Genomic DNA, 26,272 nt, shown 5'->3' on the forward strand with positions numbered 1-26,272 from the left:
CTGAAACTAGACCCACGATAACATCTCTTGACAGCATGTCATCTCAAGCGGATCTAGATTTCGGTCGAGATCAACAGCTCCGAATGGTTGATCAGAACGGATATAGCGATATGAATTCCTTCGAAGAAACTGAAATTGGGAAAAGATCTCTACCTATTTTTTATAAATACTTACCCAACATGGCCATTTTGGGTAATACCTAATGTTTATATGAAGTTTCTAAATTTGCGTAATTTTATTTTGCGAAGCCCCTCTCAGCACAAATTTTATTAGTTTCATAAGTTTGCTAAATGGGTTGTGATGAGAAATACAGTATGTCTGTCCTGAGGAGAACAATTTCATGAACAATAATTGTTCATGAAATTATTGAGTGAAGAATGTAGTATAAAAACATGATAAATTATCTACGCATGTATAATGTATGTCCAGTTTTCAAGAACTTGGATTGTATTGGTGTAGCAAAAGTGTGAATTGTAAGTGTGGGAGGACATGACACGTGCTGCAGAAAACAACAGGGAAAACGAGTACTTTAACATGCGGAGAAAGTTAGTGTTAGTCCAATCCAAACCGGAAATAAGTCTTCTGTTGGCTCGATCTGATGTTCCATGCTGCCAGCCTGTCTCACAACTTTTCACCCTCCGTGCAACATAAACCATATTCTGTCATGGAGATAAATATGTTGGTTTACATAAACATTCACCTCGCTCCAACGTAATTTCCTTCATAAAACTATTTCTTTTCTTGTCCTCAGTCTTCTCAGATTAAAATGAAAAGTGTAAACTCTTTATAATAAAATCTCACTAACAATGCGATAATGTGAAGTGTAACCCTCCGATTTGACTGGAATTATAAAATTATGTGGTCTAAGTCAATGCAACTTGAGGCAGTTTGTACTACATATGATTGAAATTGGTCGAAATATTTAAGGGCAACGTCTATCTCCGCTTTTTGAAAAATGTATCTTGCATACAGATACAACTATCTCCTAAATAACTGACTCTAGCTATATAGCTTGAGCAAATTATGAAAACATGTACACACATATTTTCATAATTTGCAAGCATTACAAATAAATGAGATCCAAAAACCGTTATTACACATACATATGTAAATGTCAAAGGTACTCCTCGTTTTCAACTTTCCATGAACCCAAAAGAGCTTCGGGGCTAGCACGTCGTCGTGAAAAAAAGGCGCCCAGGCGCGACGTCCAAGAACTATGTTAGCCGAGTAAGCCAAATTAAATATCCTTGGACGTCGTGCCTGGACGCCTTGTTTTGACGTCGACGTGCTCGCCCCGAAGCTCTTTTGGGTTCATGGAAAGTTGAAAACGAGGAGTATTTAGGTCAAAAATAGATAATTGTCATATATGCGTCATTTTAAAAGAATGCAATCGTTTTGCCAATTCTTTTTTTCCAATTTTTCTTACAGTTTATAAAATATGAAATAAACTCTAAACAGTTTTTGAGTTTATTTGCATACACGAAGCGTGGAGTTGAACTGCACAACAAAAGGAGGATCGGGTCAATTTGTTCCTTGCGCTTGCATCGTAATTAAGGATATTTTTTAATGTATATATGTATCGGTCACACTTCCCCTACACTATTTTTTACACGCGACTAAAACCGCACGGGTCGCCTCGTTATTTGTCCTGCCTAATTAAATATTCTCCACGTACCTTGAGTCACTATGCACACTTGCAATATTTTTGCATACGATTGGTCAAACTGGATATTAGTACACCAAGTGATGCACTTATATGCATAAATCGGACAAATGATATCATTTATTTATTGATTTCAAAGGGGTAAATATGCCCAATGCATGAAATCGTTCATTCGCAAACTGCATTTCTCATCCACTTGTTCTCAATTTTTTCACCTCGTGAAAGCCACTTTCTTCGAGAATTCAGATTATCACAACTAAAAGATTAGCGTATTGTGAATAAATTATAATTTCAAGACTTTCTTTCTTCACACCAAACTTTCACCAGCATCATTTCATTTCATTTACTCGGCTCGGCTTCAAAATGGATAAGGATTTTGAGCTCGAAGATTTTAACCAGAGCCCAAAAAGGGTTGGACGCGGACGCCAAGAGGATAGACCAAGATCGGCCCTGAATACGGTCCAAGTAGTTAACGAGCGTCCATCTCGTCATGGAAATCAATCTGCTCTCGTGTCGCGAAGTTCTTCCGCTTTTCCACCAACTGCGACTTCGGCGCTTGTTGGAATCGCAAATGTGACCGCTGCTTCGGTACTTCAACCCGAATTTACTCGCCGAGAAAGAATTGTGTCACGGGAATCTGATGGCGATCTTCAAGGAAAAAGCCGTAGATCTGCATCTTCCGAAACTCGCACCGGGTATAATTGTCGGACTCTTGCTTTGCGACCGACTCCTCGATCTACTGCGTGACCTTGACCTTGACCTTGACCGTGACCGTGACCTTGATCTCGACCTAGTTGGTGAAATTGATCTCGACTTTGACCTACTGCTCGGTGTAATTAAATGGTTGCTATGTCGTCGTTTTCGTCCATCCGCGGTGCCCAAAATGGCTGAAATCGTGATACCCTGCGGTGGCGGGGATGGGGGCAGAATGAGACTGTGGCTCGATTTAGGGCTACCAACGGAAATTTTGATCTCGGAGGAAAGTGACGATGGCGACGGTGATCGGCTATTCGTCGTTCCGCCAGAACTACTCAGGGCACGAGATTGACCTAAACTTTGACCTTGTTGGGCTTGCAGTTGGAGTTGGTGGTGTTGATGTTGGAGTTGAAGTTTGGTCATGACGTTATGAATTTCGGACGACATCCAGGCATTGTTGCAGAGGTGGGAGTAAAGAAGGGGGTGGGGCAAGAGGGGTAATCCGCTAGTGTTGGAGACTGGAATTCCGGAACCAGGGATTCCACTGTTTCCGAGGGGAAAACCGGGCCAGGGAAGATTTAAAGAGAGCGCGTTTCCGGGGTGGTGGTGTTTGTTGGCGAGATCAAAGTTCGACATGAGAGAGTCGGTGGAGGACGAGAGGGCTGCACCTGAAAAGGGGAGAGGAAGGAATTATTAAGTGATTTTTGGATAGTAGAATTTACTTAATTTAACGTATGTATAATAATTGCGGTGGCTTATAAATTTGGTGAAAAATTTTGCATACAAAATTTCCATGAATTTCAAGAAAGATGTTATATTTTAAAAATCTAAATTTCTGCAATTTTTTTGCAAAGATTTCTAAGATTACTATATAATTTAACAAGAAAATTTGATAAACGTGTGTGCAAAAACTATAAAAATTTTGTAGATTTTGTCCCCATGCATATTCCTAAAATAGGAATTCTCCCAAATATAAATTTCCACCGACCTGTTGGACGAAATCCGACCTGTCCCGAACTCTGCTGACTAGTTGGTCTCGGCGACCTTGACACTTCATCCCTTCCCAGTCCCCCCTTACTTCCCCCTTTACTGTGTAAGTGTAACGGACTAATCTTCACTAACGGCGGTGACCTCTTACTGCTTGGTCCATTATTATTGTTGTTATTATTTGAAAGTGCCGCCAAGATATTGCTCCCCCCACTACTTCCCCCACTACTTCCGCCCCCACCGGAACTTGGCGTTGTCGTGGTGCCGCTTCCACTACTCAACATAGCCACGGAAGACAACAGGGGATCGTGAGACGAAGATTGAGACTGAGGCGGGGATTGGGGTAAAAGGGGTGACGTGAGAGACGAATTGGGTGGTCCGTTACTTCCGTGTTGGGTGTGGTTCTGGTGTTGATTGTGGTGGTGATGGTGTGCCGCTAAGGATTGGAGGTAGGATGGATATCCGCCAGATCCGTTGCCCCCAGGGGGGCCGCCACCCCCACTTGCGGCGGCGGCGGCGCGAAGGGCTAGCGGCCAATCGTGCGGACTTAGACCTGAAAAGTGAGAAATGAGAAAGTTTGGAATTTTTTTTAAGGAAATATTTAGTTGCAATTTTAAATATTTTCCAAATATGGTTATTAAAAAGGTAAGAAAAATATTTAGTATTTTTAAACTGGCAAATTTGCAAAATACTTATACTGAAAGGTAACAGGTAAAGAGAAGAACAACCACTTATGGGGAAATTTGACCTAAAAATTAAGAAAAAATGATATTTAAAATCCCAAATTTTTATATAACATTACAAATATATCTAGCATTAGATATCCGCGCAGAAAGAAGACTTTAACCAACTGTCCACTTCGTATTTATTGTTTTGCTTCACATGTTTCATTTGTGCTTTCCCTGAAGACTTTCCAACTTTGCTGCTAATTTTCTTCCATCTGCTCCGAAATTTTCTTAAAGTATCAACGTTATTGTGAAGCTGGGAGTATTTCTTCTTGTATTAAGCCAAAAACATTTCTATTGGGCAAATATGAGGGACTTTTATGGGGGTTTCATTTTACAACACCAAACTGATTTTTTTTCGATTTTTTCCTGCGCAGTTCTTGCATTGTGGATCATGGCAAGGTCTAGTTAAAAAACTACATTTTATATTTTATGATGCTCCATATTGATGGGAATCAGACAGCCTATCACACATTCCTCAAAATAAATTTCTGTGTTCACACACCGCTCGTGAAGATAAGGCTCCGAAACATTGCCAAATTGATCCAGTGCCTGTCAAACCAGATATTTCTTCGGAAATTTTGAAGACCAACTTTTTTTGTCTTCCGTTTACACTTCAAAAGGGCCTTTTGCATGTAAAAATAACCTTCACAGGGTTTTTGTCGGGTTTTGAAAGACAAAGGAATCGTCGCCGTTGATCAAAAGTTTTCGCAAGATTTTGTTGCAGAGCTTGCGCAGTCTTGCGGTTACGGGTTTTTCTTGAAATTGGGTAGGTTTTGCTGCGAATTTTTTTGTATATGATTTAATCCCTAATTTATGAGCTTTCATTTTTTGCAAATAGTTTACATTTATTTTTAATTTCTTGGTCTCTACGGACAAATACGTGGATGAATAATTTACAAAATAATTTTCAATCGATTTTAACTTTGGAGAGGTCCTTAAGGTGGTTTTTCGACCACGTAATTATTTCATGGTAACATTTCCGGGTTCCCCATACTTTTTTATGTATGTGTTGATTTTTGTGCGGACACACCCCTTTTCCTTAAAATGTCGTTAGGTTTTCCTTGCGTGGTTGTTGATGACATTTTTGTACTTATGCATAACCGGTTTCGCGAGTTCATCGCTTTCAATTCTCGTAGGAAATTTGTTTTCCATTGGAAATTTATGAAATTTTCAGGATAAAGAGATGGATATATTTGGAATAATCTACAAAAAAAATCAGATTCCCAGATAATTGTTTTAGCCCTCCCCCGACTGATCAACCCCGTAAGTGGTTGATTTTCTCTTTACCCTATCTACGTTATTGAAATCTGTCAATATTCTTATAAAATAAGTTTCCCCATATTTACCTGGAATGGCGGCAATATTACGTAATTTTTAATAATAAAAAGATCATAAATGTCTATTCGTAATCAAATCAGTTATCTTCAGTTCAGTGTACTCTTCTAGTAATAATTTGAAGACAAATTTTCAACCAAAATTATTCCGTTTATTTTTATTTTATTTTTTCATCCGCTCCGATTAAAGAAACGGTACAAAAAATTTAAGCGTTTCATGTCCAAAACTAAGTAACTATTTGGCACGCTTTATTTCTGTCTGATTCATGTATCCCATGCCACGAACCGAATCAAGCAGGTGGTCTAACTCAAGTTACGGTACGGTCTTATTGGTAAAGTAAGTGAGGAAAGTGTCACCTTTGTCAAATGAATGAAATGCGATTCAAATCTCGGTTTAATTTTCCATGTCGAAACATTATTCCTTCTTTTCATACTTTTTGCTCTGATATTTACTTTGTTTAGGGGATAAAAATGGAGTTTTTCTTGGAAGGTGGGTGCATAAAGGATGTGGGTTTTTTTGAGATGGGGGTAAAGTTAGAAAAAAAATTCGAACTGATTTAAATTTGAATTTGTAGTTGGTTTTTGACCAAGATACATATGTGTAAAATTTAAAAACAAATGATTATTTCTCTAGAAGTATGTAGTATTTTTTATATTTTTAGCTAAGCAGCCAACAGTATTATTAGATTCCAGAAGGCAGCTCTGAGAAATTTTATTTTGTAAAAAATTTACAAGTTTTTTTAAAAATAATTGAGTTTATTAATTAGACACAATTTTTGTTAGAGTGTAACGTTGAACAAAATTATTTGAAGGCTGAATCATTTATGAATTCAATTTTAGGTAATTGAGGTTAATGAAGCAATTTAAAGTTGGATTGAATTATTTATAGTTTTATAAGAAAATATGTAGTGCAAAAACAGGTAATACTTTGATTTAAAATTATTTACGACAAAATCGTTTATAATTGGTGTTAAATTTAATTCTGCCCCTTATTTTTTCACCGCGTCCTTTCTGCACCTCCCCTTCAAGTCAGATTTCTAACTTAGTTGAGTTAGCGAACGAATCATGAGTGGTTTTAAAGAGTTTTGGATTCTTTTATGTTTAGGCAACCAGCGTGCTTGTGTTGGCTGACGAGATGTGATCCTGTCACTCCGTGTGGTGGCCTTTCCGGTCTTTTGTCTAAAATTTTTCTTAGAATTTTAGATTGATGTTATTTGCCGAAGTTTAAACTTGTCTACAATTTTTATTTGGTGATTGTAAATTGTGGTGTGAAATGCAATGTATAATAATATTGCGAATTTTGGAATGGAACGATTAATAATTTATTTAGGGATGGTGGATGGTCTAATGGTGAAATTTATTTTGGGTAAGAAAAACTTATAGCTTGGGATAGAATGCTGCATAATTTTGTTTCTGGTGTAAAATGTTTGGTAAAGATAGGAATCAATAAATAAAATTTTATATTTATAAATAATCCCATTTTATGGGAAGGTTGGTATGTGGTATTATTTAAAATTAAGTTTAGTGTCCGAATATTAATGAATTTAGCGTGGTAAAGTTTACGAAGGTTTTTATAACGCTAAATATTGTATCATGCTAGACTTAGTGGGAAATATAGATTAATTTCTTAAAACAGAGTCCTTATTGGAACACTATTGCGAAACTTGAAGTCTTGAAGACAACATTTTGTGTTTTTCTATTTATTTTTATTCTACGCTAGATTGATTAAATTTTGTGTAATATTTTCTAAAATTGTAAGGTTATTAAATAATTGAAATTAAAGATGCTTTATTTTTATTTTTCATTTTCAGTTAAATTGCATTTAGTCGTGTTGTTGTTTATTTTCAACGTTAATACTGAAAAATTACGGGTAATTATTACTCTTAATAGATACTAGATGACTTGTCCTTCTGCTAAATTTAAGTCTCTTTTCACCGTATAGAATTTTGTTGTTAAAATAATTTAATAAATTTCGATAATCTCAAAAAACGACGGCAATAGTAAATAGATTATAATTTTGATAAAATTAAATAGGCTGTGAATAATGTAAAGGTTATAAGAAATGTACATATTTTTTTACGACAGTAAATGGTATACTGTGAAGTCGCAATGAGAATCTTAGTGTTTGAAGCTATTAAATATGTTTGTTAGATTTATTCGGTCAGTGAACAAATTAATAATTAAAATTTAAGGATACGTTTAAAATACAAGGATTAAATAAAGAGAATTATCTTGGAATATTAAAAAATGTAAAAATTTTTATGCACATTATCTTAAACGTTTTATGGTCGGAAGGCTATTGATGCGTTAAAGTAATAATTTTAAATATATGTTAAATAGTGTGTTAATACGACGCAGTAAAATTCCTACATTTAATCAAACCATTTTATTTTAATTGTATATTTTTATCGCATTCGGATTGTAAAATCTTGTATTAAATCAAAAAGTTACTGTAGGGTAAACTATTAATAATGGAAAATTTAGTGTTTATGTATGGTGTGGCATTTTTCAATAATTAGTCAGGGCATGTAGAATCGTCGTGTCTGTCCGTACCTCTGTTTGGCATTATTGAGCCAAAACGGACATATATTAAATTACAAAACAATACATCGGTCTGGAAAAAATTAATGTTTAAAGGGGCATCTCAAATATTTTCCAAAATATTGAAAGACTAACCATCCATTAAGAAAAATTTTAACAAAATTATAGGATATATCCAAAAAGATTTTTCATTTTCAAGTATGGTTGATAATGTAAAATTTTGTAAAAATATGAAATTTTATTATTTTATTTTGTCATAAGTAAAATATACGCAAAAATAATGTATAATTTTCAAGTAGTGATGATTCAAAAAATGATACCAAATTTATTTAGTGGATGTAGCATTGTTTCGAATTTTTTGTGTTATCATATACCCAAATTAATATTGGCGAAATGTTTTTAATATAAAATATGGAATACAATTCCAGTAGATTCTACGCGTTCCTAAGCTTTAGTACCAAATTCGTTTTGATATTAAGAACAAAATTCTTAACCCTTGTTGGTAATGTATTAGTTCAAACTAGTGGTTTAGTCAACATTTAAAATATTGAATGATATAAAAAATATATTTGAGCAAAAATATATTTAAAATATTTTAATATTTTAATTAATTAATGCTCTATTAAGAAGTCAGAATTGGAAATTATATACTATACATATGTCTTAAAATATTTCCAAGATTAGTCGAGCGTTAATTATAGATTAAGATTTGTTTCTAAAAATTCTAAACAATAAAATATTTAACTTACCCAGTGGAAGTTTGAAGGAGTCATGCGGTCGCATCGGGTCCATTTGAAAGTTCGGCGGGAGGAGTGGTCTCGGACCAAAACCGAACGGAGGAAATGGTCCACCATGACCTACAAAGCAGTCTGAAGGAATTAATGCTTTCTCGCCCCAAATTTAAGTTTATTAGAAGAAAAATTGACAATCCGTAAAATCATGTGAAACCATTAATTACAGTATATTGTAATTAAACTTATTTGTTTAACAAAAAGTTGACAAATTTCTCAAATTGGATAAACCCATTTAACTCTGTAATTTGCAAAATTTACCACATTACGTAAAATTGATTCCAAAAAATATTTCCTACAATTAATATTTCTCTCTTAACAATTGCAACTTTTTTTTATATATTTCTTGCAACTAATCAATTTCTCTCATCACCATTCCAACTAAGTGTTTTCTCTCCATCTCTAGTGGAACTTCTTCCTCAACAACTTAATAACAAGGGGCATGCATCTACACTACATAAAATAAATAGTGTCGACCTTTTTCTTCCCGAGACGCAGATTGACATGTGACGTGCCACTGACAAATGACCATACAGTTTCCGTATATATTTCGTAACAGAAAACTGAACAAAAGCCAAGTTTCCTAAAAATATGACGACGACACGACATGGGAGCATATAAACATCACAGATTTTATGGCATGGTCATAAACTCCAGAAAATCAGACAGAGAGGCCAATTGTTAACCTTAACTCGGTAACATGTCAACTTATTTGTCCTCCTTGACGGAGATGAATGAATGGTTGACTGACTTTATATTTACTCACATAGAATTCGTCAACTCTTGACTTTCTTGACTTGTTTAGTTTTCTCGTAAATAAATATTATTACTAGACCAAAGTATTCATAGTTACTGCTTAAGGAGGGGGGAAGGGGGATAAAATAAACTTGTAAGAAAATAAAGTAAGAAATTTGTCTGATTGAAAATTATATTAAATAGAACTTAATGTAAACGATCTGTATTATAACTAAATTAATTAGAAAAAGATCCTATTTTTATTTCGTAGACGTTTAAACCTTACAATTTTTTGAAATTTTTTAAATATAAATCTACTTCAATACCTTTCTACATAATGTGGCATTTTTTAGTTACAATTTAATCCAATATTTTTTTACTAAACCAATACTTTACTTTAGTAAAACGGTCATGACTCTATTTTATTGCGGCAACCCGAAAAGTCATGAAGTTACTGTAACAACACATTTTTTGGGGGAAAAGTGGTCTCCCAACGTTATAAAGAAAGTGCCCCCAAAAGAAAAAAAGAAGCCTCGTAAAAACCGAACTGTCAATAGAATTCTGAATGAAATCAGTTAACTACTTGAGACACTTGGATTATATGTGTACCGTCTAAACTGCTTGGTTGGGAGCGATATACATTTATTTTTTTATTATTTCTTTTTCTCTTCATATATGTATGTATAACTTCTTAAAGTTTTTTGGCGTGCCCCTGATTTGTGTCGTATATTATGGGTTTTGTTTTCATGGAGGGTTTCGGTTTAAGGTTTTGGTTTATGAGGTTGACTACTGTGGTGGGAAAAGGTTTGGTTATCCAAAACCTAACCAACCACCCTGTTTTTGGGCTGGCTGTGTAGTAGTTTGCCATCACTTTTACGGTCGGCTCGTGGCTCATAAAATAAAATAAGTTGAGAGAATTGAGCCCAGACAAGGATTGGATTTGAGAGAGAGAGAGAGAGATGAATAAAATGGGATGGAATATATAGGTGTGTATTGAGTGAGATTGGGAAATTGTGAGATTTTTTTTGAGAATTTTTTTATAGGGTGGAAATTGTGGAGGATGAATCAATTAAGGAGAATTGTTATGAGGGGGGGAAGTATGTTATTGGGATTAAATGTGTAAGATTTTTTTTAATTATGGGGGGAAATTTGATTTTGATTAATGGAGTGATTTTTTGGAGAAATTTATTTTAAGTTCAATTTCTGAATATTTTTAAGGAATAAATTGATATATTGTGGTAAATAAGTATAAATCCGTAGTCGTAAGGGCAAGTTTTTTTTAGATTGTTAAAATTGTGCAAATTTTAATGTATGATGCTACCAATTAAAAAAATATATATCTTACTAAAGCATTAATTACTTACGGGATTTGGATCTCGGTTCACGTGGTCCATCTACGGTGACTTTTATCGCTTTATTGTATGTAGTGACTTGTGCAGGGGACGAGCCAACGGTGATCGTAAGAGAAAAACTTTTCCCTGTGGGGAGAAAGCGAGACAAAAAATGGGGCAAATTTGAGTTAAAATTGTAAACTATTAATTTTTCAAAAAATATCAATGAGGCAATTCAAGTTTCTCTTTGTAATTCCGTAACCGCGTAAACTTTTACAAAACTTACGAACATTTCTAAGGTAATTTTTATTTATAAACTTACGAAAATTATGAAAATAAGGATTGTATTTTTCATTGTTTTCTGAGGTTATGGAGTTATATAAAAGATTACGTGAATTTTGTAAATAAAATAATTCCAAATTATAAAACTATTCTTGCGTAAATTTTTTGATAAGAAACATTTCTCGAAAAAAGTAAGCAAAAGCCTTTTACTTACACTTACCACGACCAGATCTTCCCACGAAGCGGAGATCGTTAAATTTGGCGATCTGATTTTTCATTATGGCCGTCGCATTGCGTAATTCGCCACAAAAATTTTCATCATTTCCGGCCCGAACGGTGACCAGAGTGCCGTCCATGACGTCGTTGAGACAAATTACCTGTGAAAAAAAATAGAGAAAGTTTTTACTAAATTTGTTTTAAAATTTTGGAGAAAGTCGGTGAAAGTGTAAATGAAGGTTTAGGAATTTTTGATTTTTTTATGTTTTGTATATAATTATCATGTGTTTTGATCAAACAAAATTTTTGGTGAAAGTACAACTTATTTTTGCTGATTTTTTTTTGTGAAATATAAATATTTATTGTTTTTTTCTAGGAAATTGAGAGAAAGTTGAAATACTAACCTTAAATGCGATTGGCAATGTTTTATTGGACCTCCAATGAGACGGGAGTACGGTACAGATTAAGTTTGGGGCCCCCGTTCGTACCATTTCTCCCCCAGGGGCTTCCGTTATCATTTCATTGAGGAGTCGTTCCGTCATCAACTGGAATTTAAAGTAAATATATTTATAACGTATGTATGTAGCATGGAAAAAAATTGAAGCTGCAAAATGCCAAAGGCATGATAAATTTATTGAGGTTATAAAATTTAGGATGTATACAATTATTTTTTTTATAACGATCAAAATAAAGCTGCGAAACATCGAAGTTGCTATTAAAAATTGAGAATTTTGTAATATAAATCTAAAAGCAAGGTATGAAGGCTTTTTCGTAGATAGCTGCAAATCGTATAATCAGATACAAAATTTTCGCAATCTGGCGACCAATCCGATGGAAAAAGTTGGAATTAGTTATTTTACTTATTTATAATTTATCTTGTCCGTTTCTTACTCAGAAGTCTTGCAGAAACATTAAGTCATAACCTTACGACCAAATTAAGGGGAAAAGTGACACAAAATAATTACTAGTTTGTTGGCACTTTTTGAATTTTAGGGTAAACTTGTCAAGATGTAAATATCTCTAAAAAAGAAGAAGCTAGAAAACAAGCCGTACTGGATTAACCCCATATATACATAAACACTTAACCCCGACATTATTCCACCCTCTATTTTTCTCCCCTAAATATACATACGTCGTCCCAAATGTGGAGTGGGATCATTTGTAACGTATTTTTTTACTAGGTCTTTCCCTCTCTTTGCTAGTTACGAGGGGATGTATTTCTTTCGTGTAAGGAAAAAGGGAAATGTGGAACAAGTCAGGATTTAGAAAGTAGGCGAAAGTAGTTTGTTATGGGGAAATGGATGTAAATATGAGACGGGATAAAGAAATAAAAATATGTGTAAAAATCCAGGGCAGGGTTACAAATATTAGGGCTGGTTTGAAATATTAGTAGTTATGCTTAAAAATAGTGGATAAATGGTGTGGGGGTAGAGAAAATTGATTGAAATTGTTGTGAAGGTAAGAAATAATTAAGGATGGATCTTTATTTTTAAAATCTTGGTTTATGAAATTTCCCAGAATGAGTTAAAACACATTAAACTATATTTTAAGTGCTTTTTTTGTGGTGTTATCTTAAAATTTCAATATTGCTGTGATCTCATTTCAGAAAAATTGAGGTACCAATTTATAATATTTGTTTTATAAACAACGCTCAAATTTTGAAAAGCTCATCGAATTCCTATTCTTCATAAAATTTTGTGACAGATTATTTAATCTTAATATTATTTAATCCGGGTACACCCCACTCCCCCCTGCTATTCACATTTTCACCAAATACATATTAATCTAACCTATATTTTTATAGCATTTTCAGAATACACTGGAAACTCCAACAATCATCTGACAATTACTAAAGAGTAGATCTACCTTAAAAATTCAATATTGGCGTTACTCCATTTCATCAAAATTTAAATTGATACTAATATTTTTTACTAACAGTAGATTGAAAACCGTATCGAATTTTATTCCTCATCTTTGTTAAATTCGATGACGGACTGTGCATTGTATGCAATATTATTATTTAACCCGGGTGCTGATGAAGTGTGTACCCCCTCACTTTTCCCCTAATATATTACAATATTCCATTGTATTGTTAAATTCACCCTCCCTCGTCACAACTTCAAATACCCGGATTCGGATCACACACACAAAAGAGGAAAGAAAAGACCGACAACCGGGTGGCATTCGGTTGAATGAGTGTAAGTAAATGGTTCATTTATTCCCAAATTTATTGAGCTACTTGTTCACCGGGGTGAAAAAAAAGTTTGTATATTTGAATAATATTTCTTGTTTTTTAGATATGTTGAATATATTTTTGAATAATAATGTGAAATGTTTGTAATAATTGTAAACTGCTGTAAAAAATAAAATTTGGTGTTTCGTAACGTATGAAGAATATCAGTGTTAAAATACGAATAAAAAACACATACGCCGCTTTACATATTGATCTTTAAACATACATATATATTGGGTAGTTGAAAATAATTAATTGCGGCGGTTTGTTACTACATTTATATGTTTTGCAATTAATTTTTATTTTTTTTAATTGGTGGAAAATTGGTGATATTAAGAATGGAAAAATAAACACGAAAAACGTTTAATGTAAGGACTTTTGTACTTTTATAATTTTTGTAATGTATTTTTTTATTATTGAATACTTGATAGTAAGATAAGTTTTTAGAGTAGAGGTTGCATTGATAAAATCAGTGTTTCAAATATGGAATCACGCAAGAAAATTACTACAATTTTAATAAATTCGTGTCTAGTTTTAAGTAAAAGTACTTACCGGTGGTAACGGAAACGGAAAAAATGCAGTAGCTCCAACGCCAACCATTTTTTTAAATATATTTTTCAAACTATGTTAACTTCAGATAATTTCCATTTCTGTAGCCAGAGTAGATTAAAACTTATGCAAAATTACGAAATCACATTTTTGAAATGTTATCCAAAGTCTGAATAAACTTCACTGTCTCAATTTGCCTCGTTACCAGTGTCACAAAAAATATCAAACTGCCTCACGATTTCCCGTGATTTATTTTATTTTCACAGTAAAATCCAGATTTTAAGTAATTTTGCTCAATTTTCAAAACCTTACGTCAATCTTTTCCTTAATAAAGTCACTCTTATTTTATTACAACGAAATTCCATAAAATAACGAATCCTCTCCAAATCTCAACTTGCCTCTGACAAAATCTCAACTTTCTCCTTCCCAACTTTCTCCTTCTTTTTTTTAACTAACTAAATTTCCTATTAACCCCTCCCCCACAATTAACCAGACCCACCCACTCCTCAACCTTATCAATGTTATCTTACCCCTAAAATATTTAACTTTATTATCAGTTATCCCCCAACTTGTCGTATCTCTCTCTCTCTCTCTTACTCTCTCTATCTATCTGTGGCTCTCCGTAGTGGTTTTCTGGTTGTGTGCGGTAGAGTTGAGGTTTGCCTTGGTACTGAAAAAGATGGATTTTTGGTCTGGTTTTTCTTGGTGCAGGGATGTGGTTAAGGAAAAGGAGGGATGTATCTGGGGTGGTTTTGTGTGAGGTAGGGAAAAAAGGAGAAAAAAAGCCAAGCCATCCACCCTCTCACTGAACAACTACCCCTCGGATGGTACACATTCTGAGAGAAAATGCATAACGTGACATTACAGTACAGTACCGTAGTATATATAGTGCGGTATAGTGGTCGCTCGCTGTGGCGGACCAAATCCACCAAAAAGGGGACCCAAAACTTAACCAACTTTTCGTATCTTCATCATCATCATCATCTCTTGCTTATGGGAGAGAGTGGAGAAAAACCGAGGAACGAGAGGTTGGTGGGTTGCGTTGGGTTGGCCAAAAAAACAAGCATCAGGGTTGAAGATTGTGAGACGAGTGGGAGAGAGAAAGAGAAAGTGAGCGTAGCAAGGGAGGGGAATGGGAGAAAGTTGGAGTGGAGAAAGACGACTTTCTCTCGTGATGGGGAAAGTGTGGGAAAGGATTTTTTTGTAGGTTTTTTTTTGTTAAATTTGTTGGGTAGGTAAAAGTGGGGGAAATTTATTTTTTTGAGAATGTATTAAGTTTTTGTAAATTTTTGTAAATTTTTGTAAATTTTTGTAAATTTTTGTAAATTTTAATAAATTTTGGATACATAGTTGAGATTTTGAGATGAAGTGAAGTGATAACGTTTTTGATATGTATTGCTTCAACATTTTATTTCCACCGCAATGACGTAATGAAGCTGTACCTGAAACAGCTTAATATTTAATTGAAATCCTTATTTTATCTACTTTCGGTGGTGAAGCATGACATGGTTTTTGCTTGGTTGAAATGTTATATTTATGTGGATAATTATAATAATTTTTATACAATTAGAGTCTTCTTTATTAAATTCATATAATTTGCGAAGTAAAAGTCTGCTTTAAAAATACTTTGCATTTACTCAGCTGGAGAAAGTTCGACAATTTAAAGCAAAATACAAATTTTCTCTATTTCAAATATATTTTTCTAAAAATATTAACATAATAGGTGTTAATTACTTAGATGTACACTATCGGAAAAATAACGAAAAATAATTTACATATATAATTCTACAATTCACATTAATATAAGAAACTTCATAAATATTTTTTCATACACTTTTCGCTCCATTACGCTCCTGAAATTTAGTGTTCATGAACCAGCCGTGCTTTCTTTTTGGGTTGCATACTACTTTCTCCTTTCTTGTCCCCATTTGGCTTGGCTGTATATTACGCGATAGATAAAAGGAGAACGAGCAGCCGTGGTGGTGGTGGTTGGCGGTGGTGTGGGGTAGTTTTGGGTTGCCGATATTGGGCATTCGGTGGCATCTCTTTGGGGGCAGTGGTTTTTTTGGTGGGGGAGGGGCGAGGGAGTTTTCGGAAATCTTCGCTACCTCACAAGAAATCGTGGTCTCGGTTTCCCTCCCTCCCCACCAATCCGTGGTAACATTTGAGGCTCTCCAGCAACCCAAACCCACCGAGGCACAGAACAAGGAGAGAGAGAGAAAGTAGTCGGCCCTTTCTTTCTCCTTTTCAGGATACCCGGGTATTCTGTGAGGAGCGAGGAGCGAGGAGAAGTCTAGTCTTGGCTGGATCTGCTTTTGAGGTGGTGGTGGTGGTGGGAAGGAAGATGATGATGATGATGGTGATGTTGGGATAGAGAGAGGAAAAGTGAGATTTTTGTTGGATTTTTATTTTTTTAATTTTTGGAATTATAAATTGGTTGTGATATTTTATTGTAAATTGTTTTATTCATATACGTATATTTTTAGATATGTAGGAATGCAATTCTTTAATTTAAATTAGTTTTAAGTTTTCTAAATGTTTCAAAAGTTATTAAAATCGTAAAAAATTTAAAATGTTATGTTAAAAATGTTAAAGTCATGTTTTTTAGAATTGTTAAGAACTTAACTATGCAAACTTGAATTTTAAACTGTGATAACAAAACGTCAGTAACATTATTTATTAATTTATTTTCTTATTTTATTATAATTAGATTGTAATGGGATAGCCAGGGAGCATAATTTTTGGTCAACAAGTAGTAATTAAATAAAATTGTACAGATTTATTCATTTTTAAATTCAAAACCGTACAATAAATGTGTAATCTAAAAAGTATCGCCTTACTTATTAAATACGTAGAAAAACTATCTATCTAAAACCGAGGAAAGCAGTGGGTATGTTAAATTATTTTGTTATTCATTTCATTCCTAGTTATTTGCCTTTATTTTCCAAATATTCGAGATCACATCAAATATCACACAATTGTAGAAAGCAACAGCCAAATAAACACTTAGGAAAGACAAACAATTTGTAAATCGTCCAAAATATTTTGAAGAGAAAGTGTCACATTTCCTTTTTACTGGAGAGATCAGTTATTAAGCCAGTAGTCAGACTTCATCACCACTTGACTAGATCCACTGGAAAGAGTAAAGTGGAAGTAAAATGCGACCAATTTCACAACTTCTCTGCCCCGAATGATGAGACGGATAGATGTCGAGTTTTATTTGGCAGGGTGCTCTGTGGTAGGAGGGAAAAATAAACGTTTTTTTTAAAAACGTTTAATAAAAATGTTGGAATTTTTTTTCAAACATTGTAAATTATTGTATGTTATGGATTAGTTTCAACGCCGGAATTAAATATATGGAATTTACGGTATACAACAATAATGTTATAAAGATCTCGCATGCCTGTCTTAGTATTCGTATAAAACCAAAACAAATATTTTCATTGGGGGTTTTCACGTCGCCTTCGTAACTGTCGTAAATAACGTAAATAGCGTAAATTTACGACATCTACGAAAATTCCATGCTTACGAAGCTTCGTAAATATGCGCAAGGTTGGGGCGTCTTTTTCGTTCGTAAAAAAATTTCGTAAGAATTAAAAATCGTGATTTTTCAAGCACCATAGTTACATATCCTATTAGGTAAGAAAAATGTGGAAAATCAATTTTTACGAAATTTATTTACGAAGGGTCTTTCACGTCAACCTCTTGTAAATGAAGTATATTTACGAATATTTTTTTTACGAAACCACAGTTACGAAGGTCGTGAAAAGCCCCATTGTTTTACTTTATATAAATTTATTGAAGAAAATAAGTTTAGAAAAAATATATTGTAGAAATGCAACCCCTTAATTAATTAAATTGCTATATATATGTAGAAATATATTTATATATGTATTTAGTAAAGTTTGGAGAATTGAATAATTAATCCTTCATTAGGTGAATGAGTCGTATACTGGTATCAAAATCCGTTGGGAAAAAAATTAAAAAAATGAAGTATTGCTAGATATTTGACATTATAAATTGAGTTTAAAATATTAGAAAAAAATAAAATCTGCCCTGCATAAAACTCAATTTCTCCCCGTTTCACACGAAACACTGTAATTTCCTCTCTTTCCTAGAAGAGGAGAGATCTCTCTCTCTCAACTGAGCGAGTTAGTGTTGAAAGTGACGCACAAAATTGACACGACTGATGGTGACACATGTTTAGAAATCTGATTTTGATCAGGAACACTACACTCTGGGTGACAAAATGCCTTTTGAAGTTTCAACTTGTCCAAATTTCATTATCTTGACTTTCACCTCGTCCTCTTTTGAGGAGAGGAGATCATCAACACCGACCGAGGGGAAATTTTGTACAGAAATAAGTTGAACGTTCTCGTATCCATAACCGCCACTAAGAAGCGACATGGGTGGGAAACCATTTTATTTATCGGGTATAAAGTAAAGTAAATTTTTATTGGAGAAATACATACCGACCAAAAAGGATCCTTTAGTAGAGTAGAATCCGGATAGGAAGGTGACTTTTTCTGGTACAAAAATAATTTAAAAAAGTATTTTTATTTCAGACAGGATTAAATTGAGGTTTGGAAGTAAAACTTGAAAAAAATATGATTTACAAAAATGAACTTATTCTTATTTTTTGCAACAAAAACCAACGTCGTTTACCTTGTATTGCACTTAATTGATATAAAATGATAAAATAAAATACTGCGGCGTCAAATTAAACTCGACAATATTATTTTTATTAAATAAAAATTTCCCAATTTTCTGCTATGTACAATTGGTCCTTTAAAACGTAATTTATTTATCTAAATCTATCCAAATCATTTTAATTCGTAATAAATACTTGAAAACATTTTGTAACCCCGTGATGCCGATGTAATCCCCGATTTGGAGAAAATTTCAGACTCTCTCTCTCTCTGGCACTTGAGAACAAGAGTGGAATCGCATTTAAAATGTAGTTCCATTCCAGAGAGAGAGACATTTTGTCGTGAATATTTCAAGAGATGATTGTACATTCACTTTTTGGAGGAAAGGGAACAGATTTTATTTGCTGAATGTAACTCTACGAATGTATTTATTATTTAGGAGAAGCGATTCCTTCCTGGGGTTGAGTGGGAATTGTGTGTGGAAATTGTAATTTTGCTGTGTAAAGAGGAATAGAAATGGGGGGGGGAGGTATTAAAAGAAAATTTTAAATTGTGGAGGTTGATAACTTTTGGGGAAAGTTGGATGAATATTTTTTTAAGAATTATTGAAATTTTGGGGATAAGATTATTTTTGGTAGATTTGACTAAAGGAGTGAAATTAGTGCGAATTGGGAGTAAAGGTAGGAAATACGAATGTAAAAACTTAATTGATTTATTTTGAAGCCAGGTAAGAGATGTGCCGAGAATTAATTATATTTTAAGTAAAGTTAGATAGCAGGAACTAGTAGGATTATAGTAAATTAAGTAAATTCGAATTTGTTACAATTATTTTTCGTTTAAAATATATATGCAATTAAACTGTCAGCATTTTCTTATTTGATGATTTTTGTAATGTAGGGAAGAAACATGTTGTAAAAAAATTTAAAGTCTCTGAGTACCTTTATATTTAATAATTAACCAAATTCTTATCAAGGAGTATGTATATGTAATAACATATATACTTATGTAATAACTCTGCTAAAGATGAATAAATGATTTGGCAGGATAAAATAAAATGTCAAATTTTCCAACCAGTTTAAGAAATGGACACGTTTAATTTCATACTAAATTATTGTTGAAAGGTGGGGGATGTCCAAATAATTTAACTTGGTACAAAACAATTTGCCAAACTTCATTATCACATTTATTATGAACCTTTCACAAAAGTAGTTGGTTAATTACTGTGCAAATTTTTAGAATCAAAATAGTAACAATTTTAGGCTAATCCACGTATCAAATACTTTCATACAAAATATATGCACAACTCAAAAAGAATACTTGTAATACACAAACACCATAAAAAGATGATTATGTAACACAAATTCCCTCCCGACCAAAAAAAATCCTGCTACATACTTTTTTTATCAAGTAGATAGGAAACCGTAACTCACAATCTTTCCTGGCTCACCTCATTCATACACACATTTGTGAAACGTTGATAAAAATATATACCCGGGTGAATAACGCTACCCGGGTAGGAGCAGACAATTCCTTTTTATCACGTAGGCAGGCAATAAAGGAATAATGAGACATTGATTAATCACACCTGACCTGCCTCCTCCTTCTTATTGTGTGTATGTCGACATCATCGATATGGAAAATAATTCGAAGCGTTACTTGCCATGTCATGTCGTGCTGAATGAATGTTGGTGTCATTTTTCTATTCAATTCGGGACACCAGTAGTGATGCCCACGGATGATGATTCCCACCAACTTGTAGTGATGTCCAGTAGGTTGGTTAAGAGACAGGAGAAATTATTGATTTTGTATAAATATTTTATTGGGAGAATTCACGTTGTAGGTAGGTAAATTTGAAAAAAAATATTTAAAGCGTTTTTATGTATAAGTTTGGAGGATGATTTTGAAAATTTTCTGGATTTTTTGAAGTTGCGAAAATTAGGGAAATTGTAGGATTTTTTAAAGTAAAATTGTGCAAATTTTTAGGTAGTGGTCGCAATTTTTAGAAAAATTGTAAGAATGAGTTAAAAATGAGTATATGTATGTCGAGGTGAGTATGCCGAAGGTAAATATTATTTTGGGGTGGGATAATGTTTGTGATGAGAAGGTCGGATTACTGTATGAAATGTACATTATTTATACCGGATTGGGGTGAAATTACGGAAATGATGTATGAAAATAGATCAGAATATTTGCAGGTGATACTTTTCCCAGTGAGGGAAAATGGATCGGTAGAATGACTAATTATGAAGGGGGTTAATAATTATTTAGGAAATGGGGTTGGCTAAATGCCGTTTTGTATTTATGTAAGAAATATATCTTAATTTACGTAATTAAGTAGGTTAATCCAGTATATGTAATTGCAGTTTTATGCAAAAATGATCTATAGTAGATTTATAGGCTTAAATGTGAAAGCAAGTGAAAATTTGATATTTCAGAGTGTGCTTGGTAAATTATTCTGCTAACAATAATAATAGTTTCTCTCAATTTCATGTAAACTATGTACGAATTGTAAATTATTTATTAAGAATTTGTACATAATTATGAAGTAAACAAATTATAATAATGTTAGTTATCTCGAAATTTTTTTAGAATTGGTGTACAAAATTGGGTCATATTGAATTGGTGTTAAAGTATTATATTGAGAAGTTAAAGTTATTATAGAAGAAAGTAGAAATATAATTATTTTTATAAATATACATATTAATCTTAAATGTGTTTTGTTTTAATAAATTTAATTGTATATTGTAAAAGTTTAAAGTCAACGTACAGTTATTTAGAAATTTAATGTATTTAACTATGAAATAACAGGTAAGTTTCGAGTTTAATATGGTGGTAAAGTAATTAACTGTGTATGCATTTAAGTCTGAATTGATGAAAATTATGAAATTTTTATAATTTCCATCCACCACAATTATATGTTCACCCATGTTTTACAATACCTGTATAAAATCTCTGGGTTCAATTTTTTTACGAAAATTATTAAATCCTTGACGTGAGCAGGCCCACTTTACCTACAAAATCTACATTTTCTACCACCCAACACCAACAATCATACCAACATAACAATAATTTGATTCGTGTTATCCTACCATCTCCTTAAAAAAAGGTGACACGCCTTGTTTCCTCCTCGTTTGCCTGACGATGACACCGACACAACACGACATGACATCGCCGTGTCGTCAAAAAATGGGGAAAACCTGTAAAAAGAGATAGATACCTAAAAAAATCTGATACTAGATTCTATCCCATCCCAATCCAATCCACACCTCGGCTCGAACTAGACCTTGTCCCGTAAAATTGAACGAGACATAAAGATCCCGAAAATAAAATAGGATGAGATTATTACCGTATGGGATTGATTCTTGTACCCCATCACACCATCCTGGATTTGACGTGCTGACTGATATCCTCAAAGTATCGATAAAAAAAGAAGGGGAATGAACACTTATGGCAAATAAAATGGGCAATTTCACCCCGTTTTCGTTCAGATTTATTTCCTCCGGTGCAATGGAAACAATTCAATTCACAATTATTACCACGCTCTGAAGCAGCTATTTTAGTAGATGTGGGTGTTCCATAATGGGTGAAATTGTGTCGGAATTGGGTTCGTAAATTGGCAATTTTACTACGAGAACGACATTTCATCAAAGTGGAGAGAGAGAGGGTTGGGATTATTGGTTTATATTATTGGGAAGGGGGGGATAGAGTGAGGAAGTAATGGGTTTTATGGGAGAGGTAGGAGGGCTTCGTTTTTTAGGGGGGGAGGTACGGGAGACAGAAATGTGTCGTAGGATTGGATAAATAGTGGGATGTGAAATTAATATAATTTTGAAATTATACATGACTTATTTCTTATGTTAAGTCGAGAAGTAGGGAAAATTGGTAAACTATTTTTTCTCCGACTTACATATTTATATATTTCGAGCACTTTTACTAACAGCGATTAAAAAATTAGGATTACAGTAAATGCAATTTTTTTCGAAAATCATATCGTCGCTGTTGGTGCAAAAGTTGGCTGATCAAAAATCAGTCGGAAACCACAGTTGGTGGATCAAAATCCAGTCGGAAACCAAAGGGGACGGATCAAAATGCGGGAAAAACGTGACTGCAGGTTATAGTTATGGAGTCTCACGTTACCCGAAAAACAATCCGACCACTTTGGTTTCCGACAGGTTTTTGATCCGCCAACTTTTGCACGAATAGCGACGACATCGAAATATTTACGTGTTTGCACTATTGTGCAGACAATATTCATCTAATTTAAAATAGTGTAATATATTTCTCCAAACTAGTATTTTCAGTCGCCAAAGATTCACACTTTGTGTTTTAAAATTTTAAAAGATTTTTTTATCAGTTTCACATAATTGATATTTAAAAATTGAAATTAATTAAAATTTTGATTTCGTACCCTTTCCTAGACAGAACAATGAAAATGTTGCGTTTTACGATTTACGAAACACAAAACGATCTCACATTTCTACCGATCAAGGCAATTTATACCGTCGCAACGTTATCCATTATAGAACTACTTTGTTTCAAAAACAATCAAATTTATGACCCCGTAATGACGAAAGTTGCCACATTTTCTAATATTATTGCGAAATAAAGAGCCAAACTTTTCGAAATGGGGGTAGCTAAGCTTTATCGTCAATTTTTTGTGTGTAGCTATTCCGCTTTATGCTTTATTAGGCAGGTCTTCTTGCCTTGGGAGGATGACATTACTTGTCATGCAGAAGAAAAGAGAAGCCTGGAATGGAATTTGGAGTGAAAACTTGTATAAGAAAAAAAAGTGGATACAGATTTTTTTATGATTTTCGGTAGGATGGGGACAGTGCAGATATGATGGGAATATATAAAACAGATTTACGGGGTCAGGTTTGGATAAATTAGTTGACCAATGTATGTAAATCTATTATGACTCTTAACTAAATTTTATAACACAATAATTATTTTGTTACCAGGCGGTTATAAAATTTACCTGAGTGCCTAGATTATAATTTTGTACCGTGGTGGTAATACGAAAATGTTACCGTGTGGTGGTAATGAATTGATACCAGAATTTATTACCACATATACCGATTATTACCAAGCCGCACAAATTTAGGTGTTCGTCGATTTGGATACAAAATTCTAAGAAATCTGTGCCAAAAAATCCGTCACATCGTTTCTGCCCAGCCCACTCTTACAGGCAGGAAGTGATTGTGCATTGTATACTTACTCCGCTAAAAAATTCATAACAAGATGTCGACATCTTTTTAACATCTTATCCCCCCCCCCCGCCCCAGGATCCTACAGAGTTGAGAGTGTCTCTTATTTTGTTACTGATGGAGACGACTTGTTTACATTTATTTATCTAGGCAGAGTTGGACCCACTTTTACTTCTGGTTGGGTGGTTTGGTTGTAAAGAGAAACACAGCAGGGGGAAAGTAAGTATATTTATGAGGAAAAAGTAATATGTAGATAGATATGATTTTTAAGTTGGGAAAAAAGATTCTATTTTTTATCCTGAAAGAAAGATATGAAATGTTGTGTTGTTGTTTGGAGATGTTTACCAAAGTGGGGAAAGTGGCAGGATGTCACGTGTCAAAAAGTATTGTGGATGATTATGTAGACTTGGAATGGATAAGGTTGTAGTTATTTCGGTGTGTCGGTAAATTTCTAACTAATCGCGAGTCATATTTTGCAAAACGCAAGTGGGAGAGGACAATTAATTAGCACTGCGGCTGGTCAGACTTCTAATTATGGTATGGTCGGCCACCCCACAAATTATATAGTTAGAAATTGATCAATTATTTATGTGCATGATAATTAAGTTATTTAGGCACAACCTAACCGTGCTGACTAGAATGCATATGTAAACCATTGTCTATACATACTTAATACTAGTACATAATTAAAATCCGTGATAACTTTGAAAAAAATTAGATATTGGGTGGTTCCTGTTAAAAGCGTCATGCTACCCTTATCATATCTGATTATGATACATACACATAAGCGAACACATATATTTGTCTATACATCAAGTTCTGCATTGGAATCAGTCTGCTTACAGAACTTACAGATCGTGAGTGGATAACACTAAACTTAATAATTTGATTGAAATAGCGTACATAGTGAGGAAGCTTCGTTTTTGTAAATTATACATAAAACATGTCAGGTAACTATTTGGGAAAATTAGAGTATAAAAAACGAAATTCATTAAACAAACAAATATTGTGAGGAGGTATAAAGGAAAAATGATAAGTTTGGCGAGGTGAACGTGTTAGAGATACATAATGTTATAAAAATTGTAAAAAAGTGAGGAACTAATGGGCTTTGTAAATTTCAGGAGGTGGTGGCGGTGGTAATTTGCATCTTATAATATTTGTAGTTATAAATGCATGGGTATATAGATAAGTAATTCATGACGTTATATACATAGGTGGGGGTGGTGCTGGAAAAGGGGGTCACGGGGGAAGAGGTGGTGACGGAGGGGCAGCGGGATGTAGAGGTCAAGACGGTCAACCTGGAACGGGCACAGGGGCTGGAAGTGGGGGACGTGGGGGTTCACCTGGTTTCGATGGGGGGCGTGGTGGCGATGGCTCCCATGGGACTGGAGGTGACGGGGGTAAAGCCGGCGGTGGCGGCGGTGGCGGCGGAAGTGGGGCGAGAAAGTAATAAAGATCTTGAGAGGAAGTATTGTAACATTTGAATAAATATTGTTTCACATAAAATTGACAAATAATTCTGGAACTATATTCTTGTAAGATGTATCGACTTCATTTAAAAATTACAACTCATGCCGTACGTTTCATAAAGCAAAACAAGGTTCATTACGATTTTTAAGAGTATTTAATTGATGGCAGTTTATGCATAACGTCTTAGAATTACTTATTAGGGAACCGTCTTATCAATCTATGAATGAATGATTCTCCAGAAAAAGGTCGCTGGTCTTTTTCATATATATATCTTGTAGAATAAGAAATAAGAGATTAAGAAACACTTTTTTTTATTTAAAAAAATCTAACTAAAAAATGGACAAACAAAATGGCTGACTTATGTAATTGATTTCACTTCTACATATATTACTAAAGATTTATGGATGACCACAGAGAGGGAATACTTCGAAATATTCAAAATAAATCGACCAAATTATTGAAATTTGTAAATCACTTGAGTTACATAAGTGGCGGTGGCCATAAAATCTAACTTGGTAACAGCGTGCAATTATTTAATGGCGTAACTTTTATAAAATTAGATAATATATGTATTGTTACCACTGTATTTGTTGCATACATATGTACATATGCACCTGCATCAAAAAATAGATTACTTTGCATAATAAAAATTAAGCTACATTCTTAAATAAATAGAATTTCATTTGTCATCTTTCTTAATTAAAATTTACAACGGTTGAAACTTGTCAAATGGCATCTGTAGTATCATTTTCTCGCATGATGTCTCTCAGAAATGTATTCATTTTTAATTTAAAAAATTCTCATTGAGAAAATGTACAAAATAACTCAGTTTGCGTGAATGATTTCTTTTATTCATCTTC

The 26,272-nt window shown here is 33.7% G+C and overlaps 2 protein-coding genes across 3 annotated transcripts; one reads left to right on the top strand and one right to left on the bottom strand.

Moving 5' to 3' along the window:
* Positions 1–1,859: 1,859 nt before the first annotated feature.
* Positions 1,860–14,312, bottom strand: LOC110848270 (protein doublesex). Of its 2 annotated transcripts, none has more exons than XM_035851483.1 (7): positions 14,090–14,312; positions 11,709–11,849; positions 11,309–11,465; positions 10,840–10,953; positions 8,699–8,818; positions 3,348–3,899; positions 1,860–3,027 (listed from the first exon to the last, which is right to left on the bottom strand). In XM_035851483.1, exons 1-7 carry the CDS (start codon positions 14,135–14,137, stop codon positions 2,291–2,293), a joined length of 1,869 nt encoding a protein of 622 aa, XP_035707376.1. In that variant the 5' UTR covers positions 14,138–14,312; the 3' UTR covers positions 1,860–2,290. The 2 variants fall into 2 exon arrangements, with proteins under 2 accessions (XP_035707376.1, XP_035707375.1); XM_035851482.1 differs by having other exon boundaries at positions 11,303–11,465.
* A 9,510-nt stretch (positions 14,313–23,822) lies between these two features.
* On the top strand, positions 23,823–26,062 carry LOC110849431 (glycine-rich protein DOT1). Its single transcript, XM_022096839.2, has 3 exons — positions 23,823–24,892; positions 25,064–25,078; positions 25,157–26,062. The coding sequence occupies exons 1-3, from the start codon at positions 24,886–24,888 to the stop codon at positions 25,390–25,392; spliced, it is 258 nt and encodes an 85-aa protein (XP_021952531.1). The 5' UTR covers positions 23,823–24,885; the 3' UTR covers positions 25,393–26,062.
* The last annotated feature ends 210 nt before the right edge of the window (positions 26,063–26,272 follow it).

The sequence above is a fragment of the Folsomia candida genome, unplaced genomic scaffold, assembly GCF_002217175.1.
Source record: "Folsomia candida strain VU population unplaced genomic scaffold, ASM221717v1 Fcan01_Sc004, whole genome shotgun sequence".
In the NCBI taxonomy this organism is placed as follows: Eukaryota; Metazoa; Arthropoda; class Collembola; order Entomobryomorpha; family Isotomidae; genus Folsomia; species Folsomia candida.

Excerpts from the sequence above, each read along its gene's own strand:
- LOC110848270 (XM_035851482.1), bottom strand. The coding sequence starts at position 14,137 with ATGGTTGGCGTTGGAGCTACTGCATTTTTTCCGTTTCCGTTACCACCG. Across the intron at positions 11,850-14,089 it reads TTCCGTTTCCGTTACCACCG|TTGATGACGGAACGACTCCT; the intron begins GTAAGTACTTTT and ends TTTAAATTCCAG. Across the intron at positions 3,900-8,698 it reads CTCCTTCAAACTTCCACTGG|GTCTAAGTCCGCACGATTGG; the intron begins GTAAGTTAAATA and ends CTCACTTTTCAG.